This window comes from Nothobranchius furzeri, chromosome 12 (genome assembly GCF_043380555.1).
Source record: "Nothobranchius furzeri strain GRZ-AD chromosome 12, NfurGRZ-RIMD1, whole genome shotgun sequence".
NCBI classification, from domain to species: Eukaryota; Metazoa; Chordata; class Actinopteri; order Cyprinodontiformes; family Nothobranchiidae; genus Nothobranchius; species Nothobranchius furzeri.
The window spans coordinates 35,043,740-35,066,031 of record NC_091752.1 but is presented as its reverse complement, the minus strand read 5'-3'; the positions used below and the strand labels follow the sequence as shown (position 1 = coordinate 35,066,031).

The window sequence follows — 22,292 nt, the reverse complement described above, 5'->3', positions numbered from 1 at the left end:
CCAGCATCCTTACTTCGAATCAACGCTTGAGGGATCAGCAGCACAGAACGACAGTGGGACAGATTACTGGCATGTTTTGCTGCGCATCAGTGCTTACCGGGGAGCGTCTCAGATGCTGAGAGTCTTCTCCGATGTCTTCCTCACTGGATTGTTGAGATTACAAAATCCCTCAAGACTTCAAAGGTTTGTTTAAGTCATCCACCATTAACCCTCTGGAGGCAGGCGTTGCATTTGCAACTGTTAAAACCTACCTACCTGGTAACTCCACATACGTTTTTCATGAGTATTTTTTAACTCAGAAGTACCCTTGAAGTCTTAGTTTTTCGTCCTTTTATCAAAACTTATTTTGAGCCTGAGAGGGTTAAACCAAGAAGAAGAAGGAGATCATGGTGATATCACTGATTGACATCGTATATAAAATTGGTCCTCTCCATTGCCAGGATTAACCCTCTCAGGCTCAAAATATGTTTTGATAAAATGATGCACAATTAAGTCTTTCAGGGGTGCTTCTGAGTTAAAAAATGCTCATGAAATACGTATGTGGAGTAACCAGGTAGGTAGGTTTTAACTAGGGATGAGCCGGACACTCGTTTCAGACGAGTATCCGGTACGGATAAAGCATTTTTGACGAATACGAGCATGAAACGAGTAAAACTTGTAAATATCTGTAATCGTGCTGAAGGAATATCCTCATTGGGTAACTGACAGTCTTCACGCTCTGTGATTGGCCAGTCACATAGAGCGCCCGCCCCTCCCTACACAAAAAACTCTGGCCGGCCGGGAGCTCAGTCCGGCCCATCCACGCACACACACACACACACACACACACACACACACACACGCACGCACACACAAACACACAGTAACGGATCTCTCTGTGCTTGCTTCACTGTTGTTCACGTTTCGTCAGTACTCCCTAAGTTTTCTCCAACTCTCCTATTTTTCGGTTTCAGAGCTGAAAACGGCTCGTGCTGCGTCGGTCACTGCCTCCGCTCCCGCTTTTCTCTCTCTCTCTCTCTCTCTCTCTCTCTCTCTCTCTCTCTCTCTCTCTCTCTCTCTCTCTCTCTCTCTCTCTCTCTCTCTCTCTCTCTCTCTCTCTCTCTCTCTCTCTCTCTCTCTCTCTCTCTCTCTCTCTCTCTCTCTCTCTCTCTCTCTCTCTCTCTCTCTCTCTCATTTCATGCACTTAACTATTAATGTTCTGATGTTATTGAAAAGCGTGCTCTGTAATATTTCCTTTACTATTGTGATCAAAAATATTTAATCTAAATTCTGAGGCTGCTCTGCAAATAGTTTTCAAATAAACAATACACATAGCAACTTTTGATCAATCCATATGAATTTCAGACCTAAAATAATGTACTGATGTAAACCACACCCACTTCCAGTTAAACTACACACACTTCCGGGTTAGGCCACGCCCACACCGAGTACAGATACAGATACATATAATTTTGATGGTTAAACAGATACAGATAGTGGTGTACTTGCACATCCCTAGTTTTAACGTTGCAAATCTGCAACGCCTGCCTCCAGAAGGTTAAAGAAGATGCTGGGAGTAAATGAGTCATACATAGGAAATCATATAGCTGCAGTAGTCTTTCATGTTGAAAATTACCAGGCATTTTACATGATAACTGTGTGTGATTACCTGTCTAGCCTCATGTTAACTGTGAAAATTGATGCTTCCCAGAAGAAGCTCGCAGCAAAAATAGAATCCAATACGATGTTTAGCGGCGTGGCGTGGCGAGCTGCTTCTGGGACACGCCTGAGATGTTCTCTGCTGCGGCCGGTTTGGGTCAACCCCATATTTTAAAATGGATTCTATTTGAAGCAGAAATGTTTTTGCGCCTCTGATGCTTCAAGTGTGCATTAGGAAATACACAAGATTTCACGCTGGAAATTCCTATTTGGCTCATTAGTGCTACTAGTGTTTGGACTTGGAATTGCATCTGTCTATATTCTGACCAGATGAGTTACAGGACAGGGACAGGGCCAATCAGATTTCAGCCTTGGCCAATGCCCCTGTGGCCCCGCCCCTAGAACCGTCAATGAGAACAGGCAACATGCCGGTCAGTAAATGTAATTTTCTGATTGTTGATTGTGTACTACATGACAACACGTTTATGACAGAATGTGATCACCTCTCATCTCGAGCTTTTAGCAGAGCCAACATAATATTGTTATAAAACATTAATAAAATACTCCAACTGCATTTATTTACTGGCTTTATTTGAAATTTCTAACAGTTTTGACACTATTTCGTCTGAGTTTCATTGGTAGGATTTCATTTCTGAATATTCTTAGAGTGAAAGCGCCGTCGCCACAGAGTCTCAGACACACGGCCTCTTGAGTCGCGGGCCAATTTGATCTAATGAGGAAAAGGCTGGGTAGCCAGCTAAGTGTAACACCACTTTTATGTCTGCTCTCCCGACCTTTTCCTTCGTGAAACAGTGTGTGTGTGTGTGTGTGTGTGTGTGTGTGTGTGTGTGTGTGTGTGTGTGTGTGTGTGTGTGTGTGTGTGTGTGTGTGTGTGTGTGTGTGTGACTGACAAAGGGCACAGGAGCTGCAGAGAGAGACGACGGCTGTAGGTCATTGGCTCTTTAGCAGCAGAGGCACAGGTGGCAAATGGATGAGTTAATAGATTGGGGAATAGAGGAGAGGGAGAAAAGCAACAATGAGTCATCCCACAGAGCACCTCAGAGTAATGACAGGCGTAAAGGAGGGATACAGGGAAAATCATTCACGAGGGCAAGCTGGGAACAACCATTTCAGAGATGTAAAGTTTTCCCAAGTGTTCTACAATTCAAAAGTGGCAGCGAGCTGAAAGATAAAGTGTAACCACTTGGTGTGAAGTGTTGGTACTGAATCTGTCTTCTGTAATGTATCTTCTGGTTAGGAAACATAAGCTTGACAGGATGTTTTCTGATAATGAGGTGTCTACACTGTAGATGCATGCTCAGATGTGCTGCACCATAGCTGCTTCAGGTGAGAGAGAAGTGCGTACATTTCCACCAGCTGAAACGATACAACAAGATACCAGGGCTCCCTGCTGGGACACTCTGCTTCCCCTCACTTTGCCTCCTCACACTTCTCAAATGAACTTCCACTACAAGATGCACGGCTTGTGTTTCCTATGTGGCTACAGCCCAGCCAGCAGGACTGGCCTATCACGGCTGACCCACGAACTCCTGAACCAGTTAAACCTAGAGGGAATTTAAAAACTAGGGCCAACAGGATCTTCATAAATCTACACAAGCATTACTTTTTAAATGCTCTTTTTATTGAAACAGAAAACAGGGTTTCATCTCATTGAATTTAATTTTAAAACGAAATTTAAATAACAACAAAGTGAAAGAAAAGTAAAAAATTGAATAACTTTGAAAGTCTGCAAATCTATGGATCAACATGGGTGTGCATGGAGTTAAAGCAGCCATCAACATATCTGACAAAACTGAATGAATGACTGAATAAATAAATAAATAAATAAATAAATGTTTAGAACTTGATAGCTAAAAAATGGAAAGGTGAGTGGATTACAGCAATCTGTAAGGTTTATTTTTGAGAGCCATTGCTTTTAATGTAATTTTATGCAGGCGTGGTTGACCAGAAGTTGGGGGGGTCCGATCACTTTTAGGGGTGCTGGGATTCAAAAATGGGCAAAACACTAATGATTTGATGGATTTTTGCATATCCCAGATAAACTCTCATTCTCAAGAATCAGGCTGAATTGTTTTGTTGTTGACTTTCGGAATTAAAGTCCAAAATATTCAACAAAATTAAATATACAAACTCCTCCACACATCAGTCACACAATAACAGCCAGATGTGGCATGGAAAAGAAATAATGTATACTATTAACACTTTTTGATGGAGCAATTATCTGATTTAAAAGAACTGACCAAATGCCAATGTGCCCTTACATGTGAAATGATGACTTTTATTTTGAAATCCAATCATGAAACTGGACTTTGCTTCACGTCCAAACCGCCTGAGGGTGAAGTTTACTGTTGTTATCGAGGTTGAGGTGGCTCAGTTAATGGAAATAAAATTTGGTTTCCTGGCCCGATTTTCATGAAATATTTAGATAAGATTTTTTTTTTCAGCTTTAAGAGAAAATAATTAAGATTAATAACTACACTGTTTATTCTCCCACACCCATGAGTATTAGCAACTTTCTGTAACTGAAGACAGATTAAAGTAGAATTTCCATTGTCTGAACTGTTAACTTGGTCAAACTGCACATTAATAAGCTGTGCAGCTAAAACTGAACATTTGATACACATAGGAAGTAAAATTTGGCATAATTTCCTGAGATGAGTTACATTTAGTGGGCTATGTGAAAATCTAATCAGGTTCTTGACAGCCAATTCATAAATATATACACACATTTGTGACACAATAAAATAGTTTTCTGCAAATGCACCAGGCCTTTGTTACAGAGAGCCACTCTACGTGAGCCAGCATTCCTGCTGAGTTTATTGACTGATCTGAATTACTTCCATGCTCTGCAGAGAAGGCTAATTAGCCAGCCAAAACAGAGACACACAGACACAGATTTACACGTTTAGGCAGGAGAAGGCACATGCTCACATAAAATGCACAAACATAACAAATGCAAACTAGCATCAGATGCTCACACAGGCATTCATGAATAAAGAAACAGACACAAACACGGTCTGGGTATTAAAGGCTGCTGCTATAAAAGATAATATACATAATCTGAAGCAAAACTAAAGAATAATCTATAAAAGATGTACTCACAGAGATAAACACACACCCTGCATTAGAGCTGCACAATATATCGAAAAGTTATCGTCATAGCGACAACAGGACGTGCATAGGCCCATCGCAAAACACGGCAAAAACAGCGATAAATGTTTGGTTCAAACATTTCCATCCGTGTCATACATCAGCTTTTTGTAAACCAGCTCTGTTTTTTACGCGGAAGTATTATTTGACCAATCAAATGTAGTCCTTCTGATATGCGGCCAATCAGATGGTTCCCTTCACGTAATACGCCCGCCCCCTACATAGACCCTTTTGGAAAGCAACACCCGAACTGAGTTAGCGGCGCTGTTCCCTTGTTCGTCATGCTGGCTCAGAGCAACGAACGCACTTTGTGCTGATGTTTCTGGATTCAGCGCTGCTTTCAAACGTGAACGTGATTCTGCTCGGTGTCGTTAATCATTTTTACCGGGCTGACTCCGACATGTGTCGGTGAACCACCCACCTTCATGTCGCTAGTGTTAGGCCCAGGCTCCGGTTAGCTTCCAGCAAAAAGGCTACAGCACTCTCCTCCCAGTCCCACCCTGCTAAAGAGGGCCTGAAAAAGTTCCCCACACATCAAAGTGATTTTTCATTTATGAGCTTTTATAACCTTGTTAATCAGGATAGTTGATTTGCTGCTGCACATAAACTGTCAGTCAGAAGCTCTGCTAGCCGGTTATCTTAGAGGAGCTAGTTCAATTTGTTAGCTTGTTATCAGAATCATAGTTGCAGTTTCATCATCTGAGCTGCTTTTTAAGATCTAGGTAAACTTGTTCAATTTGGGGTTAAAAACAAACATTTTCACATATTTTCCATGTAGTTTTTTTTGCCAGTTCCTCTTCTGAAAGGTAGACAATTGTTTTTCTTTTTCCCTCAGAAAATCTTTATATTCTCCTAGTTTGGCCCAGCACAGTACACTTCCCAATTACAGCAACAGCCTTATATCATAACCACATAAGTGGAGAAAATGTTCAGTAGCAATGAGAGAATTTGCTGTTGCATTTAAGTGATGTTAACTATTATTTAACATTTAAACTTATTTTCTGATTTTTTTTTTTTATTTATTCAAAAAACCCTGGTAAGGGATGTTTTTCTGTATTTGGAGCATCAGAAAAAGTTTTATGGTGGAGGTGATGTTTTAAAGTCACTGAGAAACTGCATGCATGCAGTTTGTTGTTTTGCTGCTAATACAGTAGCAGGTGCAGCTGCATATTTTTGCAATAAAAATGTTATGTTGTAATGAAATTCATGCATTAGTTTTTGTTTGCTTTGAACCCAGATCAGACGTCACACGCCAGACGACATCAACACTGCATACTTTAGTATTTGTTCATTTATCGCGAGTAATATCGATATCGCAATATTAAGCACTGTTATCGAATATCGCAGGTTTTCCTAATATCGTGCAGCCCTACCCTGCATGATCATAAACTGCATCCGGCTGACAACTAGAACTCTGTGAATGGCAGCTGTTCTCCGTGCACTCATGGGGCGGGTGAGAGAACGGCATTTTCACCCCAACAGGATGTTTGATGAAAAAAAAAACAATGAAACACACCCACGGTTTCTTTACACGTCGACTAATCTCACCTTTCTGCCAAAACACACACAAATGTGCTGAGTAGAAACAACTTTTCACACATAAGCAGATAACAGAGGGGTAAGCACCGACAAAGGTGCACAGACGGAAGGACTGTCACAGGGAACATGCATATTCTGTCAGTGGTTCTGCTGCTCCGATTTGTGCATTTTATTCCCATTTTGCCCGTGACCGCAGCTTGCATCCATGTGCCGTCACTTTTTCTTGCATGAAAACAAACAGATGCATTGCGTTTGTTGTATTTTCAGAAGATAGAGGTCAAAATGCAGAGTACCACGCAGTTTGAGAGTGGACGGGTAGGCAGAGGGATGACCACAGGGATTAGAGAACGGGCCGTGTGAACAGATGGTCCCTGGTTGCCACCCAAGATCCCATTAAGAAACATGGCAGGACTGACCTATTTCCGGACCACCATGCCGCGCAAATCCACTGCACAGAGGGATAGGGGGAACATCTACATTCAGGGGTTATAATCCTAGCTATTTTTCTTGGACATTATAGGATTACATACATTGTTACAAAAGCAGATGTTGGACTCAACTAGCCGAGATGCTCCGATAATGCAGGAAAAGCGTTTTTGTTTTTCTAGCAGCAACCAAGCATTCTGTCACTTCAACTGTAATTAAAATATCTATATGCTGAAACAAAAGAGCCTTTCTCTTGTGCCGAAGAGAGTAAGGTTACTTCCTCTGACGCTGTGCCCTTCAGTGCTTAATGAGGTCTTACAACAAGGCAGCTGGGGTGATACGGTTGTCAAAAAAGTGATGAGGTGCTCCTCTTTTCACCCATCTTTCTGAGGCCAAAATATTGGGTGGACAGATGTCGCAAACGGCTCAAAGAGACATGTCCTCTGTTAGGTCATTTTGCGGCGTGATGTGCGATTCTGTGGTGATTTGAAACTTTTTGTATGCGCTGATGAAAATGAGGTTTCAGGAAAAAGAGGCAGCTTCACTTTTCCCTGAAGGTGTTTCACGTCACATCAAAGGAGCTTTTTCAATTCAATTTTCTTACTGCAAGCTTGTTTACAGGTCAGTCCCCTGATTCAATTATCAATGGGTTTATTTAATGGGGTTTACTTAAAGTAAGAATTAATCAATCAATCAAAGCTTTATTTATAAAGCGCCTTCCGCAACCCTGTCAGGAAGCCCAAAGCGCTGAACATGGTACAGTTTACCAGTAATTAGATGTAGATCTACAACTGATTAGATTTTGGAGCCAGTATGATTCAAGATGGCTGCCACATCTAAATAGCAGGCATGAGCAAGCACAGAAATTACTCAAGCTATTCAAGCCGGTAATCAGAGGGTTGCTGGTTCCATCCCAGCACATTCCAAGTCATTCTACCATTGTGTCCTTGGCCATCCACCTTTTAACCTCACTCCTGAGTCACTTTGGATAAAAACTTCTGCCAAATGCATAAATCCATTTTACAGATGCCACAGCCTTTATTTTTATTCTACCTTTGGTGTATCAGTAAAAAGGCACGTTTAATTACGTTTGAGGTCATCCCATAAGGATTTAGCCATGGGGGCAGGTCATGCATGAATAAGGCAGTAAAAAACCTGCAGAGAGGGTCATTACCCCGAGTATTTTTCTAGCACACAAGGTGACTGGAAGGATGTACGGTGATGTGTGTGAGGCAGCAGGTTATATAACCTTTACGTATACGTTTACATTTCCAAATATTTCACGTTTGAAATAAATGAATCACTGTCATCATCAAACATCCATTCATCTATCTTTCTTTTGAAACTTGCTGTTTATAAAAGGCAGAGGTTGATTGCAGTGTTAAGAATGGGTTTGCAGAGGTGTGGACTCAAGTCCCATGACTTGGACTTGAGTCATACTCGAGCCATTATTTTAAAGACTTCTGACTTGATAAAATCTATAAAGACTTACAACCTGACTTGGACTTGAACGCCAATGACTTGCGACCTGAATCAACTTGCATCTGTTGACTTGATGATGACTTGAGCATATTGATATTTTAGCAGAAAAGTGGCATGACATGGACAAAAATCATAAATCATTCTTGGTTCTGGGTTTGATCTTGTACTGCTAAAAGCAGCAGCACTTTTTTATAATCAGTTTCAGTTGCACTTCCTGCTTGTTTGAGTAAATAAATGAAGCTTTAACCCTCCCACTGTCCTAATGGGTGTGACCCCGTGAGGAAAGTTGACCATTGAGCAGGGTTGATGGTATATCCCTTGGGTCCATGTGGCAGGAGTGAGCACCACCTCACCCCGCCACATGGGCCTCCAGTGTTGGGAACGTTACTTTAAAAAAGTAATTAGTTATCGTTACTAATTACTTTGTCAAAAAAGTAACTCAGTTACTTACCGAGTTACGAGATTATAAAAGTAACTAATTACCAAGAAAATAACTACTCAGTTACTTTTTTCATTAAAGAATGCTAGAAAAATGGGTTCCCCTCTTAATTAAATTTACTTAATTTACTATAAATTACTACAGTAGTGAAATATAAATGACTAATGACCAGACCATAATAAAATGCATGTCCAAATGTTTTTTATAAACCTGAATAATTTAATAAATAAGCACTTAACAGGAGGAACTACTAATAGGAACATTACACTAATCTAGACTATTAAAAGGTCACTGTGTGATTTTTAACAAGACCCCAATCAGCTAAAATTTTAAATTTAAAATAGAAACACCTGTAAAGGTTCCTGAGCCTTTAAATTGTCTCTCAGTCTATAATTAAATTACAGAAATAAATGTCATTTTGCACAGTATTTTAATTTTTCCAGCTTCACATAATTGTGTGTTTTTAGCAGCATTTCTGTTGCTGGTAATCTAATAATGGTTAAATAAATAAATAACAATCCTTTAAAATGACACTAGAAGAGGCACAAATCTGATGGAGGACTTAAATGTACTAACGTGGGTCAGACCCAACCACAGAAGAGCTGAAGCTGGGTGGTAAACACACACAGGTAGTTCTAATAACACCTGAGCTCCATGACGTGTGAGACTGATGCATCTGTGTTACAGCAGGACTAAAGACATGATCAGAAACAGGTTACAGCTGGATGATCTAGGAAGGTAGAAGATCAGGACGTCTGAGCGGTGAACAGGTGAGCGGACCTTTGGGAAGTCCCGCTGTCACGTTAAGAAGGTCATGGCTGCAGATTCAGGTCTGCAGCCGTAGACTATTCATCCCGTCTTCCTCATCCTTCACGGGCCGTGATGCGCTTGGATGAAAACATCTGCCTCTCTAGCTCCTGATCAGCTGATGACAGCTTCAACACACCGTTCTGCTTAACGCACGCATTATCAGTAACAGAAACAATGTTTTGATAAAAGAAGACGGTAATTAATTAGTTTGCTCGTTACTGAAAAAAACTTTTTTAGTAACGCGGTTATTTTAAACAGCGTAATTCCCACAGTCTCCAGCAGGTGATGGCTGTGTGTTTTTAGTTCCCTGCGGGTCGGGGAGTTCCCTCCTGGGCCGGATCAGGTGCGTAATGGTGCACCACAGGCTCCAGCAGGTAGGTGATGGCTGTGTGTTTATTCCCAGCTGGGCAGGGGAGCTCATTCCTGGTCCGGAGCCTGCCCACAGCAGCACGGTATAGCCTACATAATTTGGTAAACAAGTCGCCAGAATATAAGTCACAGGACCGGCCAGACTATGAAAAAAAGTGCGACTTGTAGTCCGAAAAATACGATAGTTATTAGTATTTGAGATAAAAGCAGGCTAAATAAAATTCATATATTTCTAAAACTTAATACTTGTTTGTATCTTGTTAAGCCAAGTACCTTTATTCTGGACTCAGTACAATTAACCAAAAGTAAAGAGACATACAGATGAAGTAAGCACAAGATAACTTACTGGAAGAAACGGAATTATCATGAGAACCAGAACAAGACAGCCTGATAACAGTCATGTGAAAATAATACTTAAAAAGTATGTATGTATAATAGAAATAAAAATACATTAGAATTAGTGTAACTCACTGTGATCCAAACAATAAATCAGCCATAGCTGATTAGCAATCGTGAAATGAGGTCTGGGAGTTTTTAAGTTTCATTCTTTTATTACATTTTTTTCTTAGATCTGTTACAAGGTCACCATGGCAGCTTGTGTGTCTCCAACATCAACTACACAAAGCAGCAAGTGTAAGTATCAAGTACCTGTCTTGACCACTTCATGAATGGTTTTGTACTTTAAACAGCTAGGCCAAACCTGTTGTTTTTTCTCCATAGCCATTTGGATCACTGGAGACAGCTACGTGAGGTGTGGTGCCCAGAGAGCTGCAGAGACCCTCGGAGACAACCTTGGCCTCCCTGACGTCCGTGTCTCCTGGTTCGGTTGGGGCGGACCGAGGTCGAAAGATCTTCTCCCCTTCTTTTCCCACTACCTGCGAGGAAGAGCAGCTCCTGATGTCCTTCTCATCCACTGTTGCGCCAGGGGGTGGTCAGCAGTGTGAAGCTGGTCAACATGATGAAGGAGGACCTGCACCGGCTTCACCTTCTACACCCTCATATGATGATCATCATGTCATCACTCACCCAAAGGTGTAGATGGAGGGCAGGTGTAAAACCTGCTAAAATTGAGAAGGCCAGGAGGTTTGTCAACATTGTTATGGCTACACTTATTTCTAGCTTAAATGGTGCAGTTGTTGTGCATCCTCACATCAGACATGACAGTCCAGGGACAGTTTTGTCAGACAAAGTTCATTTCACAAATAGGGGAAATTATATATTTTTAAATAATATTGCCAATTGTCTTAATGGCCAGCTCCAAAAGCAGTGAAAGACTTCTAGGTGGGAGTCTTGCTACTTTTGAATTTTGCCTTTATGACAGATTTATTTTCAGGCAAACAGGATATACATATCCCTGACTGTTATAGCTAATGTGTTGTTGATATAATTTATCTATAGCCATAACGCTGTTGACAACACTGTTCTTCCTTCACAACCCAATGTTCCACCCACTCTCCAGCTCTCTGGGCCCCTTTTATTATTTTACGTTTTTTTTTAAATATAGCGACACTTTGTGTCCTGTTATTTTATCAAATCTAATGTAAAAAAAATAAATGTTTTTGCTCAATTACTGGAATTTCTTTGGTTAAGACAAAAAAGGAGGGAAGAATCATTTATGCCAAGTTATTTCTACAACAGGCCCATTTTAAGTCCAACAGTTTCTTAGCAGCCAACTGAAATATGTTCTTTACTAACTTTACTTGGTGAGGAGCCTTTTGTGTATGAGGTTCCCCTTGAATAAAAGTTTATGTTATGTAAGTGAACCTTTTTTTTCCACCCGCTTGTTTGTCATACAGACAAGCCACTAATGTCAGATGACTGAGCACCACTACACAGCAGTTGCTATGGTTACCAGCCAGGTTCTGTGTACACGAATACTTCTTGCAATTTCCAATCTGCAGAGAAGCACTGATAGAGGAGCAAAAGCTCCACAAAATCACCTAACCACCCACAAGTGCGCGCACACACACACACACACAAACACACACACATGGTACATACATTCACACATTCACATGACAGATCATGCTTTTACAGTATAGTATCTGAGGAAAACAAGAGCCCACAGATGTACAGATTCCACCCACATGATGAGCTAGTCACTCACCTTCACTAAGCTCTTGCTACTTGCAGGATTGTGCTGCATATCATTAAGAGTGAGGACGTAAGTAAACAGCCTGCTGGGCAGAATTATCAGCTCCACTAGAAGTAGCACAAATCACAGTAGGCGATACTCTGGGATACCTCTGAGCCCAGAAACCCCTTAAAAGCAGCCAGTGCCTCATTTCTCCTTGACTGTAACAAACATTTCTTTCAGTTTGCCCATCTGCTTCTGCCGGCTTTACTAAAACTCCCTCACCCGCGCTTACAGCACACAGGAGCGTACATACAGGGCAGATTGAGAGTGCTCAGTCAGAGCTGAAGATGAAAGGAGAAGGGAGCTGTGTCCATGCCAGCAGAGCTGTGTGTGGGAAAGTGATGAAAGAGAGGCTCATTTAGCAAATTGACAGCTCCCTTCAGGATTTTTCATCTTCTTCTCCAAACTCCAAGTCCAAACTATCCTCATCCAGGCGTGAGGAACATTCCAGCGAGCAGCAACAATGACAGCGTTTGTATTTAGTTTGGATTTATTCTCGTCTTACTCCCACAACGATTTCATTCACTCCACTGTGCAAAACAAACCAAGATTACCGATAAAAATGTAAAAACGAACAAAGAATGGATATAAGCCTTTAAATGTTCAGGGTTTGCATAAAGTACAACAATGCAAACAATAAATTGATGGATATGCATACACTGCATATTCTTATACAATTTCCCACAGTTTTCTAAGTTTCAAAGAGAGAAAAAAAGTGCATTAGTGCTGATTTTACACTTTCTACATCCCATCATTTCCATTTTATTCAGGCTTTATGCTTAATGTATTCCTGCTGTAATCAGACATTGTAAACTTTTTCATTATTCAGAGGTAACTGAATGAGGCTAGCTGCAACAGACACCAAAAGGCTATAGATAACTGTTCAGAGGTCAGGGCAGCAAGAAATGACCCGTATCCTGCTAAACCATGAGAGGGACACGTTACAAACTGTGTTCAAGTGCCAGCTGCACGTAATATTCTAGTCATCCCATTGTTGCACATGGACATGCACATGCACAAGTTGAAAAAAACTACAAACAGCAGCATTTTTTTCCAACAATAAATAAATAAAATTACTCATGGTTTGGCCGCATTATTCAAAAGTAAGCAATAAAGGAATGAACTACATATCAGAAGAACAGTTAAACATGCACATAAAGAACTGCAGATACACAGGAATTGTTCTTTAGTGGAGGATGATGCAATAAACAGAGATGTGCTGCAAGTGACAGCCTCTTACCCACTGCACTAAAATTTCATATTCTGGATGCTGTTCATATACAACAAGCATGCACATGGACACCCACACAGATAAAAACACATTCACCGGTTGAGCTAACAGAGGCGCAGTAAAATGGTGCTAAGGCATGCTGCACCTGGGCCACTGCAGCAGAAAGAAGGCTGGACAACAACCACACTTTTTTTAAGCTTCCTTAATCCATCTACTTAATGATCCTAATATATGCCACACTCGGAGAGCTGTGGTTGCACACAAAACGCAGCCCTGTGAGCATTAAAGCAGTTTGCTACAGGGAAAGGTTCAACTGGTGTGCACTGAACATTTCCATAAAAGTTGTGCTTAGATTTTGATATTTTTACATTTCTATGCAGGGGGAGAAGTGAAACCTACCAGAACTCTGCCAGTGAGTGTCTGAGCAGAGATCATGACACCAGCCCAGTCTTTGACTGAAGTCATCCATCCCACCTCGCTGGCTGCTGCCTCCTCCTTCTCATCAGGACCTTTTGCTGTCCTGTCTGCAGCCTGATTGTTGGCAGGGTTATTCACCTTTTGTGCTTCCTGAAAAAAGAAGAAAAACAACAACGCATAAATAAAAGGATGAAAGCAACAGTGTTGACACTATTAAGACACCTCAGGTTGCATGGGTTTGTTTAACACAGACAGGGATCTTATTTTCTCCCATAAACACTATAGTGCGATAGTCCAGAGTTGAGCTGCAGATTTGTGAAGGAAAACAAACCCTTGCAGCCATGACAGCTCCCATCTGCTATAGGCTGAATGTGTGTGTGTGTTCTAACGTGTGTACCGTGTAGCTAAAAATAGCTCTAATTGATTTGCACATATGGTTCTATACATTAATTATTCCTGGGAGTAAAGAGCACAACAGCGCCGCTGTCATACACGTCTCTTAATGCTCCTTCTTGTGTGCACTGCCGTTTGCTGACATGCTTTGCCTGGCACAGTCACTGCGTGCAGCTGTTCCCTCACTCCTGACCTGACACTAGCTGGCATCAAGCTTCCCATGCCTTCTGGGGGGAAAAGAAATGTGTAGATTTCCTTATGTTTGAAGCCACTGAAGTAGCAATTAAATGCACGTGTGCAAACATGGATGAATAAATGCTGTTTTTACAGCACGTGACCCACAGTCACATAAAACCTTGTAAGAAATGACATTCACAGAGAATATCTGGAAATAAAAGTCGATCCTTGGCTCCCTGATAACCCAGGTGGTCAACTTTTTTTTTTATCTTTGCATTTTTTTAGTTTCACATTATGCATGGGACAACTACAGGCAGAACCTTGAGTGTTTCTTTGACTGTAGGAACAGTGCCGTTAAAGTTCAGCCCTTGAGAGTGTTCTGTCCATTTCAAAAGGCTTGCTTGATCAAACTGGATTACATCTGATGATGATATGGCATGGACACAGCTGCCATTTTCCTAATTTCATTCTAACCCCATAACAATTATAATAAACTGGGCCTAAAAAAGCTTGACACAGTCTTCGGATCGTCATCTGCTCCTGCCGTTGGCTTTCTCCATTAGGTAATTCAGTTACTTATGCTTTAGATGCAAATGAAACAACTCTGTTCTCAGAAAATTTTTAAAAAACAACTTTAAAAGTACCTGTCAAGAGTACAATTTGAAGAATTTGCTTCTGTGGCTTTGGCGTCTCAATACATTAACCATTTAATGAGGTTAATGAGTTAACTGATCCAGTCTGCTTGGGTTTGCAAGGCAACCGCGTGTTGTGGATGTACATGTTTGTAGAACGGACACATCTTTTTGGCTTATGCTAATTAGCTGCTGCAGCACACCTGAATAGGATTAATTCCAACAGATAAGTTTCAAAGGTCAAGTTTACTCCACTTTTTAATACATGTGCAGTGGTCCTGCAGCGGCAGTAGGAATGAGTGCCCTGTAAGTCGATCTCTGGGGAAAAAAAGCTCTAGTGCACCTGTTTCAGGACATAGAAGTCAGCTGGAGGAGAAAGTAGTTTCAGACTTCTCTGATTGGCCAACAGCAACGCGACTCTACCACTGAGTCTGTTTGCTCTGCAATGTTAATGTTTTTATCTTCACAAATAACACAAGCCTGAAGGAGTTCTGCTGTGTGGTGGAGTTGCCAATGCTAATGGTTAGCTTCTACTAGTCAAGACGTTCTCTGCAGTTTCTTGGACTCTAAACCAACAACAGCCTTCCCCGCCGCGAGCCAAGATGTTAAATGACAGTGTGACGTAGATCTGTCAGGATTTGCTTAACCAAGTGTTTCACTGTCTATTTTCTATAATGTAGGAAATAGGTGTAGGAGACTTTTTCATGTCCAGCCTGCGTGAAAACTCAGAGTGACCATTCATTTTCAAAAATAATAAGTAAAAACATGTTTTCTCAGTGAACTTGCCCTTTAAGAAAAGATGTGAGCAATATGCAGTGATCAGAATCTGTCTTCAGGACAACCTTAAGTAAGGCAGCTTCTGCAAAACTAACTGAGTCTGACTGCGTCCAATACCAGAGCCTGCATCCTTCTAAGTAGGCATTTTAAGGCTGGTTACATCACTAAGCGATAAGGCTGTCCAAATTCAAAGTATACTCATAATTTCTTTGTTAATTTTCCCCGAATTTCAAAGATGGATCTGGTGTATCCTTACTATCCTTAAGGCTATCCCCAGATTCACCTTGGGTCAAACAGGTGATATTTGTTCTTGCTATAATTGTGAACGAAGCGGGAGAGGATTACTGTTTTAAATGTTAGTATATTAACGTCTGGAATATGGAAATTTTTAGTGTTTTTGGTCTTTTTGGCTGCATGTGTTCTTCATTGATATATATAGTGTTATATATGTGTTGGCGCTTACACATTAGCATCGGCACGGTCGGGGTTTGGTCGGGCTGGGCGGCAAGAGTTTGGTCTTGAACAGGCGGTGTAGTGTTCACATATAAATCCAAGGGACTTCTCGGGAATGCGGAAATTGTGGGCAGAGCTTAATACGACGTTTCCTCCATTATAAGGTAAACAAAGGCGGACATGAGCTGTGTTGCTTTTGGACACTCTGAACCACATTATTTAATTAATTTGCTGTGTGTGTTCTCATAATCTTGTGCCACAGACACACACACACAGATTTCTCCCCTGAGCAGCTGTCTGCTTGTCAGGGCAAGAGCTCCGATACGTACAACAGGCGCGCACACACACTCAGAGCTATTCTCTTCTCCCGTTTCCACACTGATCGGCAGCTCTGGAACAGCTGCTCCGTGCTACAGACAGAAGTTTACGCAACAGCATCCAGCATGAAAATCAATCGCGCATGCGGGAACCCCACCCCCGCTGGCTCATTCTTCTGGCATAGGGAGCCAAGTCAATGGGGCTAAAAATGCTATTTTCTAATTCTGCTTGTTTTGTGCCTTTGTGGATTTCACATATGATGTCCGTGAATTTTAAAGATACATTTTGATACCAAGAACGCGCTTATTTTCGAACAGGGGGAAACGCTATTTTATGTTTTGTGTGAAAATAAGATCAGGACCACAAATGTGCTTCACGAAAGTGATGTCATCGAACCAGACATGGAGAAAATTGAGGGAAAATGGCTGTAAGTTCAGCAAACTTCCCACAGGGGGAAAGAACCACCATAAATTTGGTCATTTGGTAAGTAGCAGCTACGTTAGTGGAGAGGAGATTATGTGGTGACGTCACATATGCAACGTGCCGATTTCTGGAGTGTATTCATGATAATTACTAACTTTTACAAGCTAATAAATCTCAAAGTACGAGACTGGCATGGTCGAAACACCCATCAGTACTTTTCATTTAAATTGAAGTACAACATATCCATATACAAGTGTAGGCCAAAGCGGATTAGAAGATAGCGTTTTTAGGACTTGCATTGCATGGTGTGGAAGTAGACTTAGGCTCTGTATATCGGAGGCGGTAGGCGTAATTTCAGCCAGCCAATCAGTTCGTAGTGTCGCCTCGGTCCCAGTCTGACCTCCGGGGAAAAAGTCTGAGAAAAAGAGTTGCCTCAGCACTGAAAACGCAAATCTGACCTGTGTGTGAAACCAAATTCCGGTGCCGTTCGGTACCTTTTGGGGCCGTGCCAACGATAATGTGTAAGTGCCATATCTTTAAGTTCAATTCAAAGTGCTGATTTGTATTGTACAACATGTACAGATGTTTTTCCAAGAAAGGCATTTTTGGAGTTTTATTAACATTGGTCCAGTGGTTCCTGGGATATTTTACTTTTACAGAGAAACAACCATAAGAACTGACAAAAAGATGATCGAAGATGGGTGGTGATGAAAATGGCATATATGTGCAATTCAATGCTTGTTTAAAGCATGAAAAAGTAATGAAATATACCAGGGGAAATGATGCATGCAACACAGAGACAACAAAAATAACGATATGAGCAATGCAGTTCAAAATGAGTTACATGCACTACTCGTCATCTCTCCAATTCTATTTTAAACCGTCTGTTTTGCAGCAAAAACGTGAATTAGATGCAGCTTTGAAACATTTATTGCACATATGGAAGACACGTGCAAATATTTTTTAACTATATTATTTGTATTTAGTCAGAAGGCTTGTTTAACTTGAGAGTGCTTGTTGTTGCTTACACACCTGAACGTGCAAGCGTGCGTGTTTGCAGGGAAACACATGAATAATGGATGAAGTCGCAAACTGATGGCTTCACAGATCAGTGCAGATAATGTAATGTAAACAGGGTATTTCTTCCAGTTCATTTGAGTGGTCGGCGGTAGGCTAAACAGAAGGGGATGGAGGCACTGAAGCATACTGTTATGGGAGAATCCATCTGCTGGCTATAAATACGCACCTGTGATGTCAAACTCTGGGGGAGAAAGCAAGCAGCGGAAGGGGGTCAATGGTTTTACGGGTAAACTAAAAGTTGCACAGAAAAAAAGCCCACCTGATAGATGGATAATGCACAGTAAATGTTTTACACCAAATGAGTTGATGAAAAGCTGCAGGAAATAGATTTCTCATGTATATTTTCTGTTGTTTTCTTTTCTTTTCTACCTAAAAGAAGACAGAAAGCTGCATTATGAGCTACAGGTAACAGGCTGCAATCTCACCGAATACCGCTGTTGTCTGAAAAACTACTCACGACATGCTCGGCATGAAATTGGATAGTGCAAATAATTTTGTGGCAGACGTGCTTCTTTTGAAGAGCAGCTGGACGTGTTGTCTGCTGCAAATAAACACACCTGCCTTAAAAACACCGGCAATGCTGCCAAATTATTCCTGACTGAATTGTTGTTTTTCCCCCTTAAATCTGAAATTAAATGCAAACTACATTTTCCCTTTTGTTTGATTTAATGGTTTCCAATCAAAAGGCCAAATGTTGCACCATTTTTCTTTCCTTTCTGAACAGAAAATGTACCTTGTCAGCCACCTACTTCAGGGGCCTTTTTAAAACAAGGAAGATGAACACTGTTAATATTAGGATTGCACCAATTAGCAGCGCACACCAGGGAAGCATGTTGGTAATAAGCAAGAGAGTGACGGATAAAACATGACACAAGAAGGAAGACAAAGAGAAGAACTGGCAGGGAGATGTCTACAAGGGCAGAAAAGACAAAGTCACAGGGAGACAAGAAGCCAGAAGGACAACGCTATTTAAAAAAGGAGGGTGGTGTCATAGAGAGACACATAAAACACACTAGAGACAGAAATACAAGGAATAGACAAAATACTGAGGCAGGAGCAGGGAGAACTGGGAAGAACATCGTAGGGAAATGAAGATGGGTGCGCTGAAGGAAGAAGGTCATGCCCATCTGACTCCGCTGATCTAACAGGCCTTGGCTTTTACACAGCTGTTACTCCGGCTTTCCAACACATCGCTCGGGAAAACTCTATTCCAGCCTGAGCAGCTATTTATAGGCTCAGCTGGGAGACGTAAATGTGGTGATTCTCGTAACAAACTACAATCTCCCTGTTTGTTGTTCTAATGCCGGTAGAGTTCCCCAGCCGGTCTGGGCTACAGACCTTCTCTGGGTCACAGCAGAAAGACAAGAGGGATCAGGAACTTGGAGCCTCCTTGCATAACATTGTTGTTTGTCAAGAACAGATGAAAGGCTGACTCTGACAACACCGTGTGGAGAACAGCTTTTTTATCTGTGCGCCGGCTGAACCGTGCAGAATGGAGGTCAAATGGTGCCAGACTATTGCTAGTAATTCGCAGGAAACCAGAGATATGTCAGCTTTCCTCTGGTATTACAGCAAAACACAAAGTAGAGAGAACAAAGTTCGATATTAAAGAGGATATTTGTGAACCGAACTGTTGATCTTGAGACTGATTTAGGGATTGCACAGATTCAAACTGAGGATAAATCAAATTTCCAATCAACCAATGCAATCAATAAGAATAATAAACTTTTCTCAGAGGTGGAGTGCAGCAGGTCTTGGGTGCCCAATGCTTGAGGTGACAGAGCAGCACACGTTGTCATTTTTCAGTTTGTTTGTTCTTTTGGTGCAACTACAGCAAATATTATTTATGTCTGTGATCATCTGACGCCGTTTTCTGTCCGTCACTCACATGTGAGACGGAGGTGATGGTGCTACAGCTGAAAGGAGTTTACTGTAATACCACTATGTGGACTTCCCTGCTTTCAAAACCATGTTAGAATTTTTTTCTGATGGAACAAACCATCATGGAGTTACGGTAAAGTAAAGTAAGCACGTAGAAAGTGCAGCGCTAGAACAGAGTTTCTGTGAGAATCACATTCAGGCTGACTGAGCGTTCAGGTGGCCCGCACGCTTGTTTGTTGTTAATAAACAGACTTGAAAGTAATTCTTATCATTATTTTTTATCCTTGAATTATTAGTTGGATTATTTCAGTTCCTGTCAAGTTTGTGAATATTACTGTAAAATGTGAAAATTGTGCTGAAGCTTGATTCAAAGAACATCTTAAATCAAACTGAACTTGTAATTTCTTCTAGAAAAATCGCATTTCAATATTTTCCTAAAATTGTTCATGCCCAAACTGGTGTTTGTCGTAGGATTGGGGGCCGGAAGACGGCAGAATCTACAATATTGCTCATTAATATTCGTGACTGGCAAACGTCTCGGCTCTGATTGGCTAACAGCAACATGACTTTTTCTTGGATTAAAAATGCAACATTGATGTTTTACCTCCACAAATAACACACGTCTGAATGTGATCCATAATTTGCTGCTGTGGCCCCCAGACTCCCCCTCTGAGCCTGAGATCAGTGGACTCAGTGGTCTCCTTTAAAAAGCAACGGAAAACTCACCTGTTCAAGCTGGCTTGGCTATCGCCACCACCTTTTCCTTGTTCTGCTCTTGTTCCGCCGTTCCCGGGATCCACTGATTTCCATCTTTCCTGTTCATTCACTCTCCCTTTCCTTACATTTTTTATTCACACATTTTTTTCTCATTTTAAACATATTTGAATAATTTAAAAAAAATCATTTTTATACTTTAATTTTTTTTGTTTGTGTGAAACGCCTCGTGATTTTTATCTTGAGGCGCTATATAAAAGAAAGAAAGAACTTTTCTTTTTTTCCTTCTTTCTTTCTTTCTTTCCTTCTTTCCTTCTTTCCTTCTTTCCTTCTTTCCTTCTTCCTTTCTTTCTTTCTCTTTCTTTCCTTCTTTCTTTCTCTTTCTTTCTTTTTTCTTTCTTTCCTTCTTTCCTTCTTTCTTTCTTTCCATTATGTTGGGGAGTTGCTAATGCTAATGCTAAACTACTAGCCAAGACAGGCTCTGCTCTCTCCTGGATGCCAAAAAGTGGGTGAGGCCACGCATACAAATCATCTTTATGATGTACAAGAGCCTGACTTTTTCTGAACCGATCGATTTCCCTTTATTTTGACGGCTAATGCAGGGAATGGAGGTAAATCCATTATTATTTTTTTAAGCCAGTGAAATGGTACACATCTAAATGGTTCACTATCAACAGTTATAGACAAGTTTAAAAGAAAACATTAATTTATGTGACTAATGTGACTTAATCCTGAAACTGTCCAATGTGCTACTTTAATGCATGCATTGATCTCACCAAAGACAGCAAGAGTTCGTCCATCTGCAGAATTACATTAGCTCCGTGCTGCCCTTCTGCACCAGACCTTTTCTGAGCAATGTGGGCCAAACTGGAATTAGACAAATTGTGGACGCTGAAGTAAATAGATGGCATTCACAATATTAGCAAACAGGAAGACAAGTTGAGCGGTTTACTCTCTCTCCACCCCCGCCGGACAGCCCACTCATCTGAATAACAGGACAAGAGATCACTCCTCCAACTGGCTGCAGTCCATGACTGCTTTTTGTCCCAAACTGTGATTTCTCCTCAGCAGTGATACGTAAAAGCTTTTGTAAGGCTCTTCTTTCCTCTGTGTCCCTCTGCTCAGACAAAAGAGCGCAGAATGAAGACATGTCTGCATTAGGGACACATCCTCATGGCTGGAGGGGAAACAAAAGAAAGAAGGAATATACAGCCCTGTTGATTCAGAATGCTGCTCTGAATCTCCTCCATTGAAATAACATTTTAGACCTCTCAGTGGCTCCAGATAAAAATAGATGTCACCATGACTTATGGGTGATTGAAAGGCCAGTCTAAATTGAATCTGGGGTCACATTAACTGGATATTTTTTGTATTTGAACGTATCTTTTTTAATGGTGACAGAAAAATCTGAAGGCTGTCAGTCATTTTGGCAGATTGCAATTCACACTCACCCAGACATTTTAAACGTTACAAAGAACATCGCAGAGGTACCACAGTCGGCCAAGAAAGAATCCCTATCTGAGCATCATCTCATACTTGGGACACCATTCTCAACGCATCTAGCTATTGACAGCGTGCAAGAGTGAATAGGGCTCTGAAGAGCTGTAGACAGGAGCTTGGTGCATGCCTGTGACCGGTACGCCACAGCGAGTGCTTTCTGGGTCTGGAAATCCTTCTTTTGGAGAGTCTTGCAGACTTCTGGTTATTTTATTTGGAGAAATGTTCCCTGACTTTAAAACTTTGGCTGAAGCAGCGCTGTTATTTCAGTGTGGCGGCAAAGAGCAG

General features: G+C 41.2%; 1 protein-coding gene across 25 annotated transcripts in view; it reads right to left on the bottom strand.

Moving 5' to 3' along the window:
- Positions 1–22,292, bottom strand: part of kcnma1a (potassium large conductance calcium-activated channel, subfamily M, alpha member 1a) — a 209,374-nt gene that overhangs the window by 153,689 nt on the left and 33,393 nt on the right. For all 25 annotated transcript variants that reach the window (XM_015944934.3, XM_054750364.2, XM_054750361.2 and 22 more), the window contains exon 2: positions 13,642–13,809. In XM_015944934.3, the coding sequence (XP_015800420.3) occupies positions 13,642–13,809 (168 nt within the window). The remainder of the gene's footprint in view (positions 1–13,641; positions 13,810–22,292) is intronic.